The sequence below is a fragment of the Sinocyclocheilus anshuiensis genome, unplaced genomic scaffold, assembly GCF_001515605.1.
Source record: "Sinocyclocheilus anshuiensis isolate Anshui unplaced genomic scaffold, SAMN03320099.WGS_v1.1 scaffold680, whole genome shotgun sequence".
NCBI lineage: Eukaryota > Metazoa > Chordata > Actinopteri > Cypriniformes > Cyprinidae > Sinocyclocheilus > Sinocyclocheilus anshuiensis.
The window spans coordinates 892,255-905,513 of record NW_015555783.1 but is presented as its reverse complement, the minus strand read 5'-3'; the positions used below and the strand labels follow the sequence as shown (position 1 = coordinate 905,513).

Genomic DNA, 13,259 nt, shown 5'->3' with positions numbered 1-13,259 from the left:
GAGGTCACAGGTTAAGTATGTCACTCCCGGATATATGCTACAAACAGATGGCATTTGAACATCCGCTGAACATTAAAGGACAATATCCTAGTTCATGATAGAGGTCACAGGTTAAGTATGTCACTCCCGGATATATGCTACAAACAGATGGCATTTGAACATTAAAGGACAATAGCCTACTTCGTGATGGAGGTCACAGGTTAATCACGGTCATTAAAAAGGTCATAAGGTTAACCCCTAAGGGGGCGGGTCAAATGTCAAAGTCATCAATCAAAAATAATGACATAACGTGGATCATAATAACTACTGTCAACAACTCCAGGCAATTGATATGCCAATGCAGCCGAGGGCCTGTCCAGAACCCTGATGCTGTATGCCCGTTGCACATGTTGCTCCAGCCTGTCTTGGAAGCATCTGTTGTAACAACAATGCATCTGGACACCTGTTCTAAGGGCACTTCTGCCTGTAGAAAAGAGATGTCCTCCCAAGGACTGAAGGTACGGTGACACAATGATGTGTTGTTCACACGGTGTGAGCCGTGACGCCATGCCCATCTCGGGACTCGGGTACGAAGCCAGTGCTGAAGCGGTCTCATATGCATCAGTCCCAGCGGCTTGGCCGCGGCTGAGGACGCCATATGCTCCAGGAGCCTCTGAAAGTTTTTGAGAGGGACCGCTGTTTTCTACTTGAGAGCCCTCAAGCATTTCAGCACCTACTGAGCACGATCCTGTCCCCGGCGACGAGCAGACAGGGGCTGCTGATTCGGGGGTGCAGGAGCAGGACCTGACCCACGCCAAGGCAGAATGTGTTTGATGGCCTCCATCTGCTTCTTCACCGTGGAGAACTGCTGGGCAAATTCTTCCACGGTGTTGCCAAGGAGACCAACTTGTGAAATGGGGGCGTCAAGAAAGCATACTTTCTCGGCTTCCCGCATTTCAGCCAGGTTGAGCCACAGGTGGCATTGCTGGACCACTAAAGTGGACATCGCCCTCTCCAGAGCCTGCGCCGTGACCTTCGTAGCCCGGAGGGCATTGTCAGTCACCGTGCGCAGTTCCTGCAGTACCTCTGGGTTGGGACAACCCGCCTGCAGCTCTTTCAATGCTTTGGCCTGGTAGACCTGCAGGATGGCCATAGCGTGCAGGGCGGACGCAGCTTGTCCAGAAGCCGCATAAGCCTTCGCCACTAGGGACGAAGAGAACTTACAGGCCCTGGACGGGAGTCTCAAGCGGCCCCGCCAGGTGGCGGTGTTTTGCGGGCAAAGATGCACTGCAATCGCTCTCTCCACCTGGGGAACCTCCGTATACCCCCTCGCTGGACCCCCATCGAGGGTGGTGGGGGCAGAGGAGCCGGTGTAGCATGTTCTGGACGAAAAAGGGGCCTTCCACGATTTCGTCAGCTCCTCGTGCACTTCCGGGAAGAAAGGCACCGGGGCCGAGCGTGGCTTAATGTTACGCTCAGCACCCAGAAACCAATCATCCAGCCGCAAGCGCTCGGGGCAGGGTGGGGGAGACCACTCCAGCCCGATGCTCTTGGCTGCCCGGGCAAGCACGGCTGCCATCTCAGCGTCAGCCTCGGACTGAGGCTCAGCGCCCATAGGTGCGGGATGCTTGCGGGGATTGCCCCGGCAAAACTAATCCCTCCTCCCCATGCTCTTCCGCGGCGCACATCGCTGCGGCCTCATACCCAGAGGTAGAAGAACCAGAGCGGCAAGCAGCTGCGAAACACACGGACGGAAACGCACGATGAAACACACAATTCCACCGTGTAGCTCTTTCAGAGAAATTGTACTCTTTTTAGAGGAAATTTGCTCTTCTAGAGATCGCCGTTGAAGCACCCAGGGGTACTCTCACAACACTTATCTGTGTATGAGTAGGGAGAGACTGCTGACCGTGCCTTAGATCCAAGACGAGGAATTGAGAGGTGAATGATCGCAACTTCTCCATGAGAGATGGTGCATTCGGCTCTGAAAAACAGAACGAGTGAGCAGATGCCACGCTGGCCTATTTATAACCGGATGTCTGGGGCGTGGCCAGCTATGCAAATTCTGCACACCCAATTTCATTGGCCTTTTCTAAAAGATGTCAGAGGTGTTTGGGCTCCCAAGAGCGGCCCCTAGTGTCATACACTCGTCACAACGTCGGAATGAATTCCAGTTAACAACTCTGATTCAGTGATCTGGTGAGAGCGAATCTCCGGTTAACAACTCATTGATTCAATGATCTGGTGAGAGTGAATCTCAGTAAACAACTCACTGATTCAGTGATTTGGTGGGAGCAAATTTCCAGTTAACAACTTACTGAAGTGATATTGTCCAACTCAAAAAAAGCCAAAGACTGGGAGTAATGGGATTTTCAGTGCTCCATACTTTCATTTTGTGTTTTACAGAGGCAAGAAAACAATACATGGGTTAAAACGACACAAGAAATGTAATGCTGAATAGAAAAGCATACTTAAAGGAATAAAGGGTGAGTAAATGATGAAATGTACTCACCCTCTCTTGCTTTATAAGTATATGCTTTTCTATTCACAGGCTCTTTTCAAGAAGTTCTCAGTGTTGTGTGAAACAGAAAACCGTCATGCAGTGCAAGACCTATTAGATCACTCTCATTCATTGTGGGGTATAAAAACAGTTTCCGTGCATATGGATCTACTCAAGTGTGAAAACGGAGCAGGGCTGGTGTCTGAGAGAGGTTAGAGAGGCTGACGGACCCAGAGGGCTCTGAAACAGCACTTCTAACTCTGTGAGCCTTTGTCATGTAAATGTACCATGACACTGCAAGCACAGAAGTGCTTTCTCACGACTAAAATAGCTTTTAAAGACCACGTAAAACAAAGCTGTGCCAATGGCCAGGGCCTCTGGGCTCAGCTGATAATATAAAAAGCATGGGACGAGGCTTGGTTTTACATCAGCATGATGAGTTTGTGGTGAGATGCTTTTCTTGCAGAGTGGCAACAAACCATGTGTTTTGAAGCGAAGGCCTTGTGGGTTTGATATCAGTAAAATGCTGCCCTCTTGATGCCAGTGACAGTCAAACATACTGACTGACATGTCTTTGCTTCATGAAAATTATATTCCAAATCTCTTGAAAATCTCAGGTGGTCTCAGTTACTGTAGGTTTTATTGATGCATCAACTTTGTCTTTCGTCTAAAATCCCTTCGGAGGAATCAAAGAAGAAAAAGATTGACAAACAATGATAACTGACATTATGGATGTGTAAAAAAAACACATTTTCAAAACGAGTAGTTGGTGTGTTGTCTGAAAGACCCTCAGATACTGTTTTGACAAGCAAAGTAAAAAAAAAAAAAGGCTTATAATAATGGCAAGCTGCTCAAAAAGAAAGAAAGAAAAAAGAAAAGAGAGATGCAACAAAGCAGCCAAAGATGAATTTCAATAAGCCTTTTTTCCTATGTAAACTGTTTAACAATAAAATATAAAAATGAAAAAAAAAACAATTGTTTAAATGATTTAAATAATTAAAAATAACAATTTATAGTTATATTAATATATATTTATACTAATTCTATAATTTATATCATTATATTAGTTTTATTTATATTATTAATTTTATATATATATATATATATATATATATAACATATGCATCTATGTATATATAACATACCTATCTATCTATCTATCTATCTATAATAAATAATTATTTATTAATACATAGTAAAATATTATTTTATATTTTTATATTATGAGATATTAAACACATTTGTGATTTTTTTTTCATATGGGCAGCTCCGTTTGAAGGGTCTTTCATTAACATCAGGAGCTGAATTTACAAAATTCAAAAAACAAAAGCTCTTCACAGTTAGTGCAAAAAAAAAAAACAGAACTTCTGAAGAGATTTTAATGTTTACATATAGTTTTTTTCCTGAAATTAGTAACTACTATTTATTATTAATATTTATTTGATAGCCAGTTTGATTCAAAATGTTTAATGTAAGAACTAAAATATTCAAGTTAAAATACATTATTTTTGACTACATAAACACAATAAGTGATATTTTACTGTCACAGTCCGGTGTATTTTGAAAATGCCATGTACTGTAAGATTTCCAAAAACATTCCAAAAGATGACATCAAATCACTGAATCAGAGTTCTGAGAACTGATTCAAATAATCATTCCAAATAATGCCAAATAACCATGAAATCACACACTTGACTGATGCGTCACAAGCAACAAAGGAAAGAAAGAAAATTTCTCAGTGATTACTTTCAGTGTCTCCAAATCTAAAAACCAGTACTCCAACACAGACAAGAGGAGTCATTAGCATTGTGGGGTGAAGGGTTGGCCGGGACAATGATGCAACACTTTACACAAGCTCTCCACATCTATTCATCTGGGCTGGGGGCAGGGCAGGGCGATGATGTCATTGCTTCTGCATGCCGACCATGTGACTCAGATGTGCTGTCAGACAAACAGCTGTGTGCAATAACATTCTCCTTTTGTCCCGCTTGGAGCAACGTCTCAAAAAGACCTGCCAATCAAAGCACCCCGGGACGCAGACCTGCGCAGGAATTGAGCCTTAGCTAAGCCCCGCCCCTTCAATTACTATTGCTAAGACGAGCTTTACAGAACATCGCACAGGAACAAATTCAGTAAAATGTTCTTGGATATTATTCTTCTGACCTTGCAAAACATTTCATCCAACATTTTTCTTTAAAGAAACTATTACACGGTAAGTACACACAGTAACATGATCAAAAAGTGTAGAGACCACAGCAGGAACTTCTCAACATTTCTTTAAAGATTTGAAAAAGTAAATGTATTTTGATTTTGAGTATCATATTTGATACTTTTACAGCTTATATGGTATGATATAGTGAGAATATGAAGCTCATATTCAAGGCTCATATTCAGAGGCCCAAACTGAGCAAAAAGTATGCAATTTGATGCAGAAACTGATATTTAAATGGACAAAATGTAAGATCAAATTCTGATGCTTCAGTGATCAGTGAGATCTTTATAACAGTTTAGCAGATACTTACATAAAATTATATAAAAATTAGTTGCCACTCTTTATCCCCCAATAATATCTTCTGAATAAGACGATATATTAATTCTTAGTTTATGATCAAAACATGTAATGCAATGCATTTCAATGATTGAGAGATGAAAAATAAACATTCCTCAAAAGTCTGATGATCATATTGATTGATATATTGATAATCAAGTAAACCAAAGTTGCTCCAGCAAGTGTTCATTTTTAAATACTACTAACCATATAAAAGTTATTTTTATGTTTATATAATCAGTAAAGATGAAACATGAATCACGTGAAACATGAGTTGTGTAATTTTACAATTATACTAAAAGGTCTTTTACTTGCTAAGAGAGTATAAACTCTCAATCAGATGACAGAAGGCATGTAGCAGATTGTGTGCGACAGATATGCGAGATATAAAAGACTTTTTAAAAAAGAATAAAAACTCGCATGAAAAGATTAACCAATAAAAGAATCAATATAAGTAATAAAAGAACTTGAGGCAACAGTTGCCAAGGTACGATTGCTCAGTAAGATTTTAAAGGCGGTGCTTAGCAAAGGGTCAATTACACCAACAAGAGCTCAGGAGGTCACCGAAGAGGCGTTTCGCTGTCACAGCTGAAGCTTAAGTATTCCCTGCTCCCCTAAATCATCCAAAACAAAAGCAAATCCCCCATAATCCCATCAGCGCACTCAAACAATGACAGGCCAGGCACTGGAGAATTGCAATCAGCGGCTGATGCAGTGAAGTGCAGCCTGAGGCGTCTATAAGAAAGAATCAGGTAACAAGACCTGGATTGTATCTTGAGAGGACACTTCACTCCCCAAAAAGAGGAGTTCGGCACAATCAAGCTCTTTAGACGATGTTCTAGGCAACAAAACACATCCTGATAATCTGCAATATCTGTGAATCGCACAATTACGTTAAAAAACTGAATTCAAACTATAATAACCAAATCAATAACAAAAATAAACAAAAAATAAACACACACATACTGTATATATTCCTCTACTATTTTATATTAATTATATTTATATAAATAAAGTAATAAATACATAATATTTCTATATATAATTTTATTTAATATTACAATTATATTAATAGAAATCATTAAAATAATAATAATGATAAAAAAATTTATTATATTTAATTGTGTACATATATACAAATTTTATTTGTTTCTTTTATATTAATATAATTAATTATATAATTATATTCATATGAATAAATAAACATGAAAATAAATAAATAATTTAAAGAAATAAATATATTATATATAATTTTATATGAATTATACATTTATTTTATTCAAATAAATAAATAAACTGAACTGTGTTTTGATCACAGGCTTTGCTAAATTGGCAAATTTGACCACCAGCAAACTAATGTTGCCAAATAGTGGCCCGCTCTACAATAGATGGTCTGTAATTTCAGCCTGCGGAGTGAGCAAGCCTTTCTGACGTGCACACACGCAAAATCTGATGGTAATTAGCGCCGCCGCCCAGCCCTGGACCGTCTTTTACGGCAGACACAGTCTGGGTCATTGTCTATCCTCGGCAAACTGCAGAAACTAGCACAGCAAAAAGTTTTCGTGACACTTCCACCCCATCCCCCCTCTGGTTTCCCTCCGTTTCGCTCATATACTGCGGCCGTAATTGCTAGCCTCAGATATAATACGAGAGGGATCATTACTGCCATCCTCAAATATAATGAAGGCCCCCATAATGGCAAACTGCAAAGCCACATTATGACGGCACATTTCAATATGCTGTAATTTGCAGATTTTGCTGCAGGTCAAAGCTGTTCCGGATGGCCGTTCATAACATATATTTGTCATATAATAAGATCCACAGGGGTCTTGGTTTTCCCAAATCAGCAATGTAAGCAGATTGCATTGGCCATATAAGTTCTGGAGCAAACTCGCTGTGAGGATGCATCTAATATACGGCTCTCAGTTTTCATTACACATAATGCACCAAAATAATCTCATACAAAAAAATTAAAGCTCTTCACAGTTAGTGCTAAAATAGAAAGAAGACATTATAACAACTTACAACGCTTTAGAGATATCTCAACATTTACGAATTTTTTTCTGAAATTAGTAACCATCATTTCAACCAAACAGCTTTATTTGTAGCCTTTTAGATTCATATTGTTTAATGCAAGAAATTAAATACTCAAGAAAAAAATTTATATCACACTGTTTTTTACTAAACACTAAGAATGATATTTAAATGTTAGGCTACTTTTCCAATCTGAAACACTTTGATTCACTGAAATTAATTAAACTCTAAGGTTGCATCCAAATACTTCCCTACTACATAGTAGGCAAAAAACAACAACTGAAAAAAGTAGTATGTAAGAATTCATAGTATTCATAAAACAGAAGGAAAAAAGAAGCCACAATATTCATTGTTTATTTGTCGCCAGTAAAACAAAAAATACTCTGTAAATTAATGTAAAGTTAATGTAACTCATTTTAGATCTTTTAAGCTACATGCACCAAATTCGGCACAGATCTTCAGCCTGTTCTGACTCTGTATATTTTCTAATTGATCAGACATATGGGTTTTTCTCTAGTAAATGATCAGATATCTCTAAAATCCCATTGACTTATATTGAAACATTATGATTGTATTAATACAAAAGTTTTAAAGCTACATCCACCAAACTTAACATATTACTTCAGCCAACTGATCCATCCATCCTTTCATCCATCCACTTATCCATTTTTCCATTCGTCTATCCATCAATCCATCCATCCGTCCATCCATCTGTATATCTGTCCATTCATCCATCCATCCGTTCCTTCATCTGTCCATCCATCCATTCATCCATTCATTCATCCATCCCATCTATCCATTCATCCACCTGTCCATCCATCCGTCCGTTCATCCATCCATCCATCTGTTCATTCATCCATCCATTTGTCCATTCATTCATCTGTTCATTCATCCATTCATCTGTCCATCCATCCATTCATCCGTTCATTCATCCATCCCATCTATCCATTCATCCATCTGTCCATCCATCCGTCCATTCGTCCGTTCATCCATCCATCCATACATCCATCCGTTCATTCATCCATTCATCTGTCCATCCATCCCTTCATCCATCCATCCATCCATCTGTTCATTCATCCATGCATCTGTCCATCCATCCATCCATTTGCCCATTCATTCATCTTTTCATTCATCCATTCATCTGTCCATCCATCCATTCATCCGTTCATTCATCCATCCCAACTATCCATTCATCCATCTGTCCATCCGTCCGTTCATCCATCCATCCGTTCATTCATCCATCCATCCATCTGCCCATTCATCCATTCATTCATCCGTTCATCTATCGTCCATTCATCCATCCATCTGTCCATTCATCTATTCATTTATTCATCCATCCATTTGTCCATCCATCCATTTGTCCATTCGTCCATCCATCCAACCGTGGCGTGCATCCATCCATTCATTCATCCGTTCATCCATCCATCTGTCCATTCATTCATCCATTCATCTGTTCGTTCATCCATCCATCCGGCCCGCATAAAACAATAACAATTAAACTACAGTATTATGTTTTTAAACCTATTTCAGGCACAATTCTGTCAAGCTGACAAAGTAAAGTCTGTCAGTGTACATCGAGTACATTCCTTCTCTAATTATAAGTGCTGTTAAAAATGTCTACATTGCCCTTTGCCATGCTTTTTCCTTGTTTTCGTACTGGATTAGAAACTACATCCAAAAAAGGACAAATTCAGAAAGCTGACACAGCGATTTCATTCCCCGTCCCAGTTCATTTCCATTCCAGCTAAACTGGTTCAACATCTCTGTGTTCCAGCGTACGTCATTAGCACTCTGGGGAGGTTTACACATTCTGCCTGTTTATCAGTCTGCATCTGTTTGTATGCTGTATTTTTAGAGTTAGTCTTACTAGTGGACTTACACTGAAATATTACCTCCATCTAAGTGTTTGTACTGTAGTTACTGACTGGGAATGAAACTAAGACGTTGGAGCAATGAAATGAGAAAGTGATGAAAGTTTGTTTTGGCTTCTGGATTTTTTAACCAAATGAGAACAAGACCAGGGACAATCAATCAGTCAACCAACCAACTGCTTAACCAAATCAATGCACTCATACAAAAACATATGCTTCCATATGATACACTATGGCTTTGTTCCAAAGCCAAGATGCCTACGTAGACAGCATTTTAAGACATTATAGACACAAAAGCTGTTGGAGCCTTTTAAGAAACATCCTTTAGCCAACTGCATCTATTCTCCAAACAGAAACCAGTCCTATAATGTTCCCTATGTAGGCTGCAGACAGCAAGGCAGCTCTTCTGAACAGCAGTGGCTTGAGTAAATCATACGTGTCTCACCTGAGTCGCACGGTTTTTGGTCCAGGGTAACAGACACTCAGACACTAGAGAGACAGCGGACGGCAGCAACTCTGGGAAGGGATTTGGGATGTGTCCCATTTGTGTTTCGTCCACCGCTCTACTTTTTCTGAGGAGAGAAAAATCAATGATAAGAAACTTATTTTTAAATTATGATAGATTGTAGCACTGTTCAGAGAGTCTAAAGGATTGGAGGATAGTTTTTGAACCAATCGTCTGAGCCAGAAATGTCATGTCACCAATAAATGTATTTGATGTTATTAAGTCTTCCAAAAAAAAAAAAGGGTTACTATGGAGCTTATAATATGACAACACTATTTGAATTTGAATTGTGTAAATTTGAATTATTGACAAGTGTCATTTAACAAAACTGAATTTTATGTTATAAAAAATTCAGTTGTGTTAAATGACACTTGTCAATAATTCAAATTTACACAATTCAAATTCAAATAGTATTGTCATATTATAAGCTCCATAGGTTACTGGTTAAAAAAAAACAATCAAATCAAATATAACTATAAAAATTTAATTAATAATAGTGATAATATTATTGCACTTTATTTAGTTTTTTTAAATAAAATCATAAACTAAATAATAAAGTGTGATAATACTATTTTATTTTAAAATATATATATATATATTATTTTAGGCCATTTAGTTTTTGTTATTTTAGTACTTGTGCTATATCAGGCAAAAGCTAGACACTACTGTAATTTTATTAATAGTTTGAATTGGATTTTATTTTATATTTTCTGTCTTCATTTTGATTTTAGTTAAGTTTTAGTATTTTTGCTCTATTTCTGTGATTTTAGTCGTTTTTTCTTTAATGCATACAGTTTGTATTAATTTCTATTTCAGTTTTAGTTTGTTATTTTAGTAAATCAAGTTAAACTAAATTAGAATAAGGAATGTTGCCTTGGCAACTAGCTGATGTTTTGAAGTTTTTCATATTTTATTTCATGTCGGTTAACATTTATTTCAATGTTTTTTTTTTATTGATTTAATTTTAGTTTTAGTTAATTATAATAACCCTGCTTCAACTGAGAAATGAGAAAATAAGAAATGGCACCTTAGCAACTAAATCTAGCAACAGAAATGTTTTTATGGTTTTAGTTTTAGTTAATGATAATAACCCTGGCTGAGATCACAAAGTACAGTACGTCTGCGAAACTCGAATTTGCCTCCTCAGGGACGACTAGCACCATCAAAATAGCACTTATCATGTATGTGAGGTGCGAATGACATTTCATAAACCAGACGTTCTGCATTCTCAGCACAGCAGACAGCAGCTGTGTGAGGCAGCGGTTGATGTCATATGATGACAGACCGGATGACTGAAGTTCCGTCTCCCAGGCAACAGCCAGAGATGACTTCATCGGCAGTACCTGAACGATCCCCGGAGGAGCGGCGGTCTGATGCTGTGTGATCATGTGCTTATTTATAATCCGTTTAGAGAGTTCTGTTGATGGGTAAATCTCACGAAAAACGCAGAGAACGTGCACAGGTCATATTTCACCTGCATTGTTTGCTTAAAGAAAATGAAGCTTGCTTGTAGGAGCATTAAGAAATGTTGGATTATTTTCATCCTATAAACCAAGAAAATAGTTTTCAGCAGTATAATGTGGGAACAAATAATGCTAAATTATTTCAATTCTAAAGTATTTATACACGTAATTTTAGTAATTATCGTACTACCTTTTATATATGCAGAATTAAATATACACATCAATTTTTTTCAATGCACTACAGGTTTATAGTTCTAAAATAAGACTTTTCATTATTCAAACATCTCTTTTTTTTCATTTTGATATCATGGACATAATGCAATGTGTATAAAGAGTAACTTGCAGGGGCTGCAAACTCATTTGGTCTGTCTGTGTGTGTTTTGCTGTATCTCAGCTGGCACACCCAACTAAGAGGAGGAATGGATACTTGAGAAGACTGAAGAGAGAGAAAGAGAGAGAGAGATGCAGAGAGAGAGATTGCTGTTATTATCCTAAATCAAACGTATATATTTTAGTAAGATTTATTTTTTTCATTTTCTTTTTGAAAGAAAGAAACTATTAAACAAGGATGCATTCAATTGATCAAAAGCGACAGTAAAGACATTTATGTTATTACAAACTATTTCTATTTCAAATAAATGCTGTTCTTTTGAACTTTCCATCCATCAGAGAATTTTGAAGGAAAATGTTTTATGGTTTCCACCAAAATATGAAGCAGCACAATTGGTTTCAACACTGATAATAAGAAATGTTTCTTGGTCATCAAATCAGCATATTACACTGATTTCTGAAGGATTATGTGAAACAATATTATTTTACTGTATTTTTGATCAAATAAATGCAGCCTTAGTGAACAGAGTTTTTTCAAATGCATGAACAATTTTACATATATATGAAATCAATAAAAATTTGATCATAAGCAAAAATAACTTCAAAGAGAATCACCATAGCAATTAAATTGGAGTGCACAAAAGCACAATGGCAAAGCACTATGGCTTAATAAAACATACAGACGCACAGAAATAGAAAGAGATAACAAATAGAAAAAAAGAGTGAAAAAAACATCTTCTCCAGCAAGTATTTAAAGTATGTGTATATGCAGTGTTGGGAAGGTTAATTTGGAAATGTAATAGGTTACAGATTACAAGTTACCCTACTTAAAACGTAATAAGTAGTGTAACTTTTCAATTACTTTATTAAAGTAATGTAACTGATTACTAGTACATTCGGCAGGCAATTATACAATAATAATATTAATAAATAATATTAATAGCGGGCCAAATCGGCTGCCAGGCCACTGGGAATTGTCCCGGTTCTCCCGATGGTCAGTCCGCGCCTGATTTCCACAGACACGCAGAACGTGCAGGATTCATATATTGTCTTTTTGCGGCTTAATATTCACAGACACTAGTCCATATCGCGTTTTGATTCAAGTGTACTGACCTACTTTTGATTTATTCGTCCAAAATGTGGCATATTTTGTCCGCGTTAGGCTACAGGAATTCCGTTTTTATGACTGGATTCTACGAACCAGTCTGTGTTTTCCGCATCACGGAAATTATAGGACCGTATGTCTCAGAGTAGTCAGTGCAATTTGGGAAAGAAATCAATTAAATCTGTCTGTGGATGTGTGTAAATATTCAAATGTAATCCCCTTTGTAATCGTTAACATTTTCATAAGTAACTGTAATTTAATTACACATTTTTTCTTAGTAACTGTAACTGATTACAGTTACATTTATTTTGTCATTAAATTACGTAACGCCGTTACATGTAACTAGTTACTCCCCAACACTGTGTATATGAGCTGTGTACAGTATTTGTGTGTGGCAGGGTGACCAGGATTACTTAGAGCAGTCCCAGTTTCACGAGGTGTGTCCTAGGTAAACCAGGAATTGTCCCGAGTGCTCTTAAAAATGTCCTGTTTCAACTGACTTGCCCAGCAAGAACACTGAAACACATTAGACTTAGAGGCACAGTTCACCCAAAAATTAAAATTCTTTCATCAATTACTCACATCATTCCAAACATGTCTGACTTTCTTTTAGAACACAAGAAAAGATTTTAAAGAACAGTGCGCTCCAAACAACATTACATCCCATTGACTTGCATTGAATGAACAGAAACACACATTTTTCAAAATACCTTCTTTTGTTTTCCACAGAAGAAAAAAATAAAGTCATCAGGTATGGAACGACATGAGAGAGAGTAAATCATGAACTTTAATTTTCAAATGAACTATTCCTTTATCTACATCTTGTCATTATTTAAGGCAAGCCACTACAGGCACAACAAATAAATTGTTTTTTTCAAGCAGTGGTCAATGTTTACAGTTTGGGCTATTTGGCTTTTTGCAAAG

The 13,259-nt window shown here is 37.6% G+C and overlaps 1 protein-coding gene across 2 annotated transcripts in view; it reads right to left on the bottom strand.

The window, feature by feature from the left end:
• The window catches only part of grb14 (growth factor receptor-bound protein 14), a 77,120-nt gene that overhangs the window by 49,075 nt on the left and 14,786 nt on the right, over positions 1-13,259 (bottom strand). For both annotated transcript variants that reach the window (XM_016468881.1, XM_016468880.1), the window contains exon 2: positions 9,378-9,504. In XM_016468881.1, coding sequence (XP_016324367.1) covers positions 9,378-9,476 — 99 coding nt within the window. In that variant the 5' untranslated portion in view covers positions 9,477-9,504. The remainder of the gene's footprint in view (positions 1-9,377; positions 9,505-13,259) is intronic.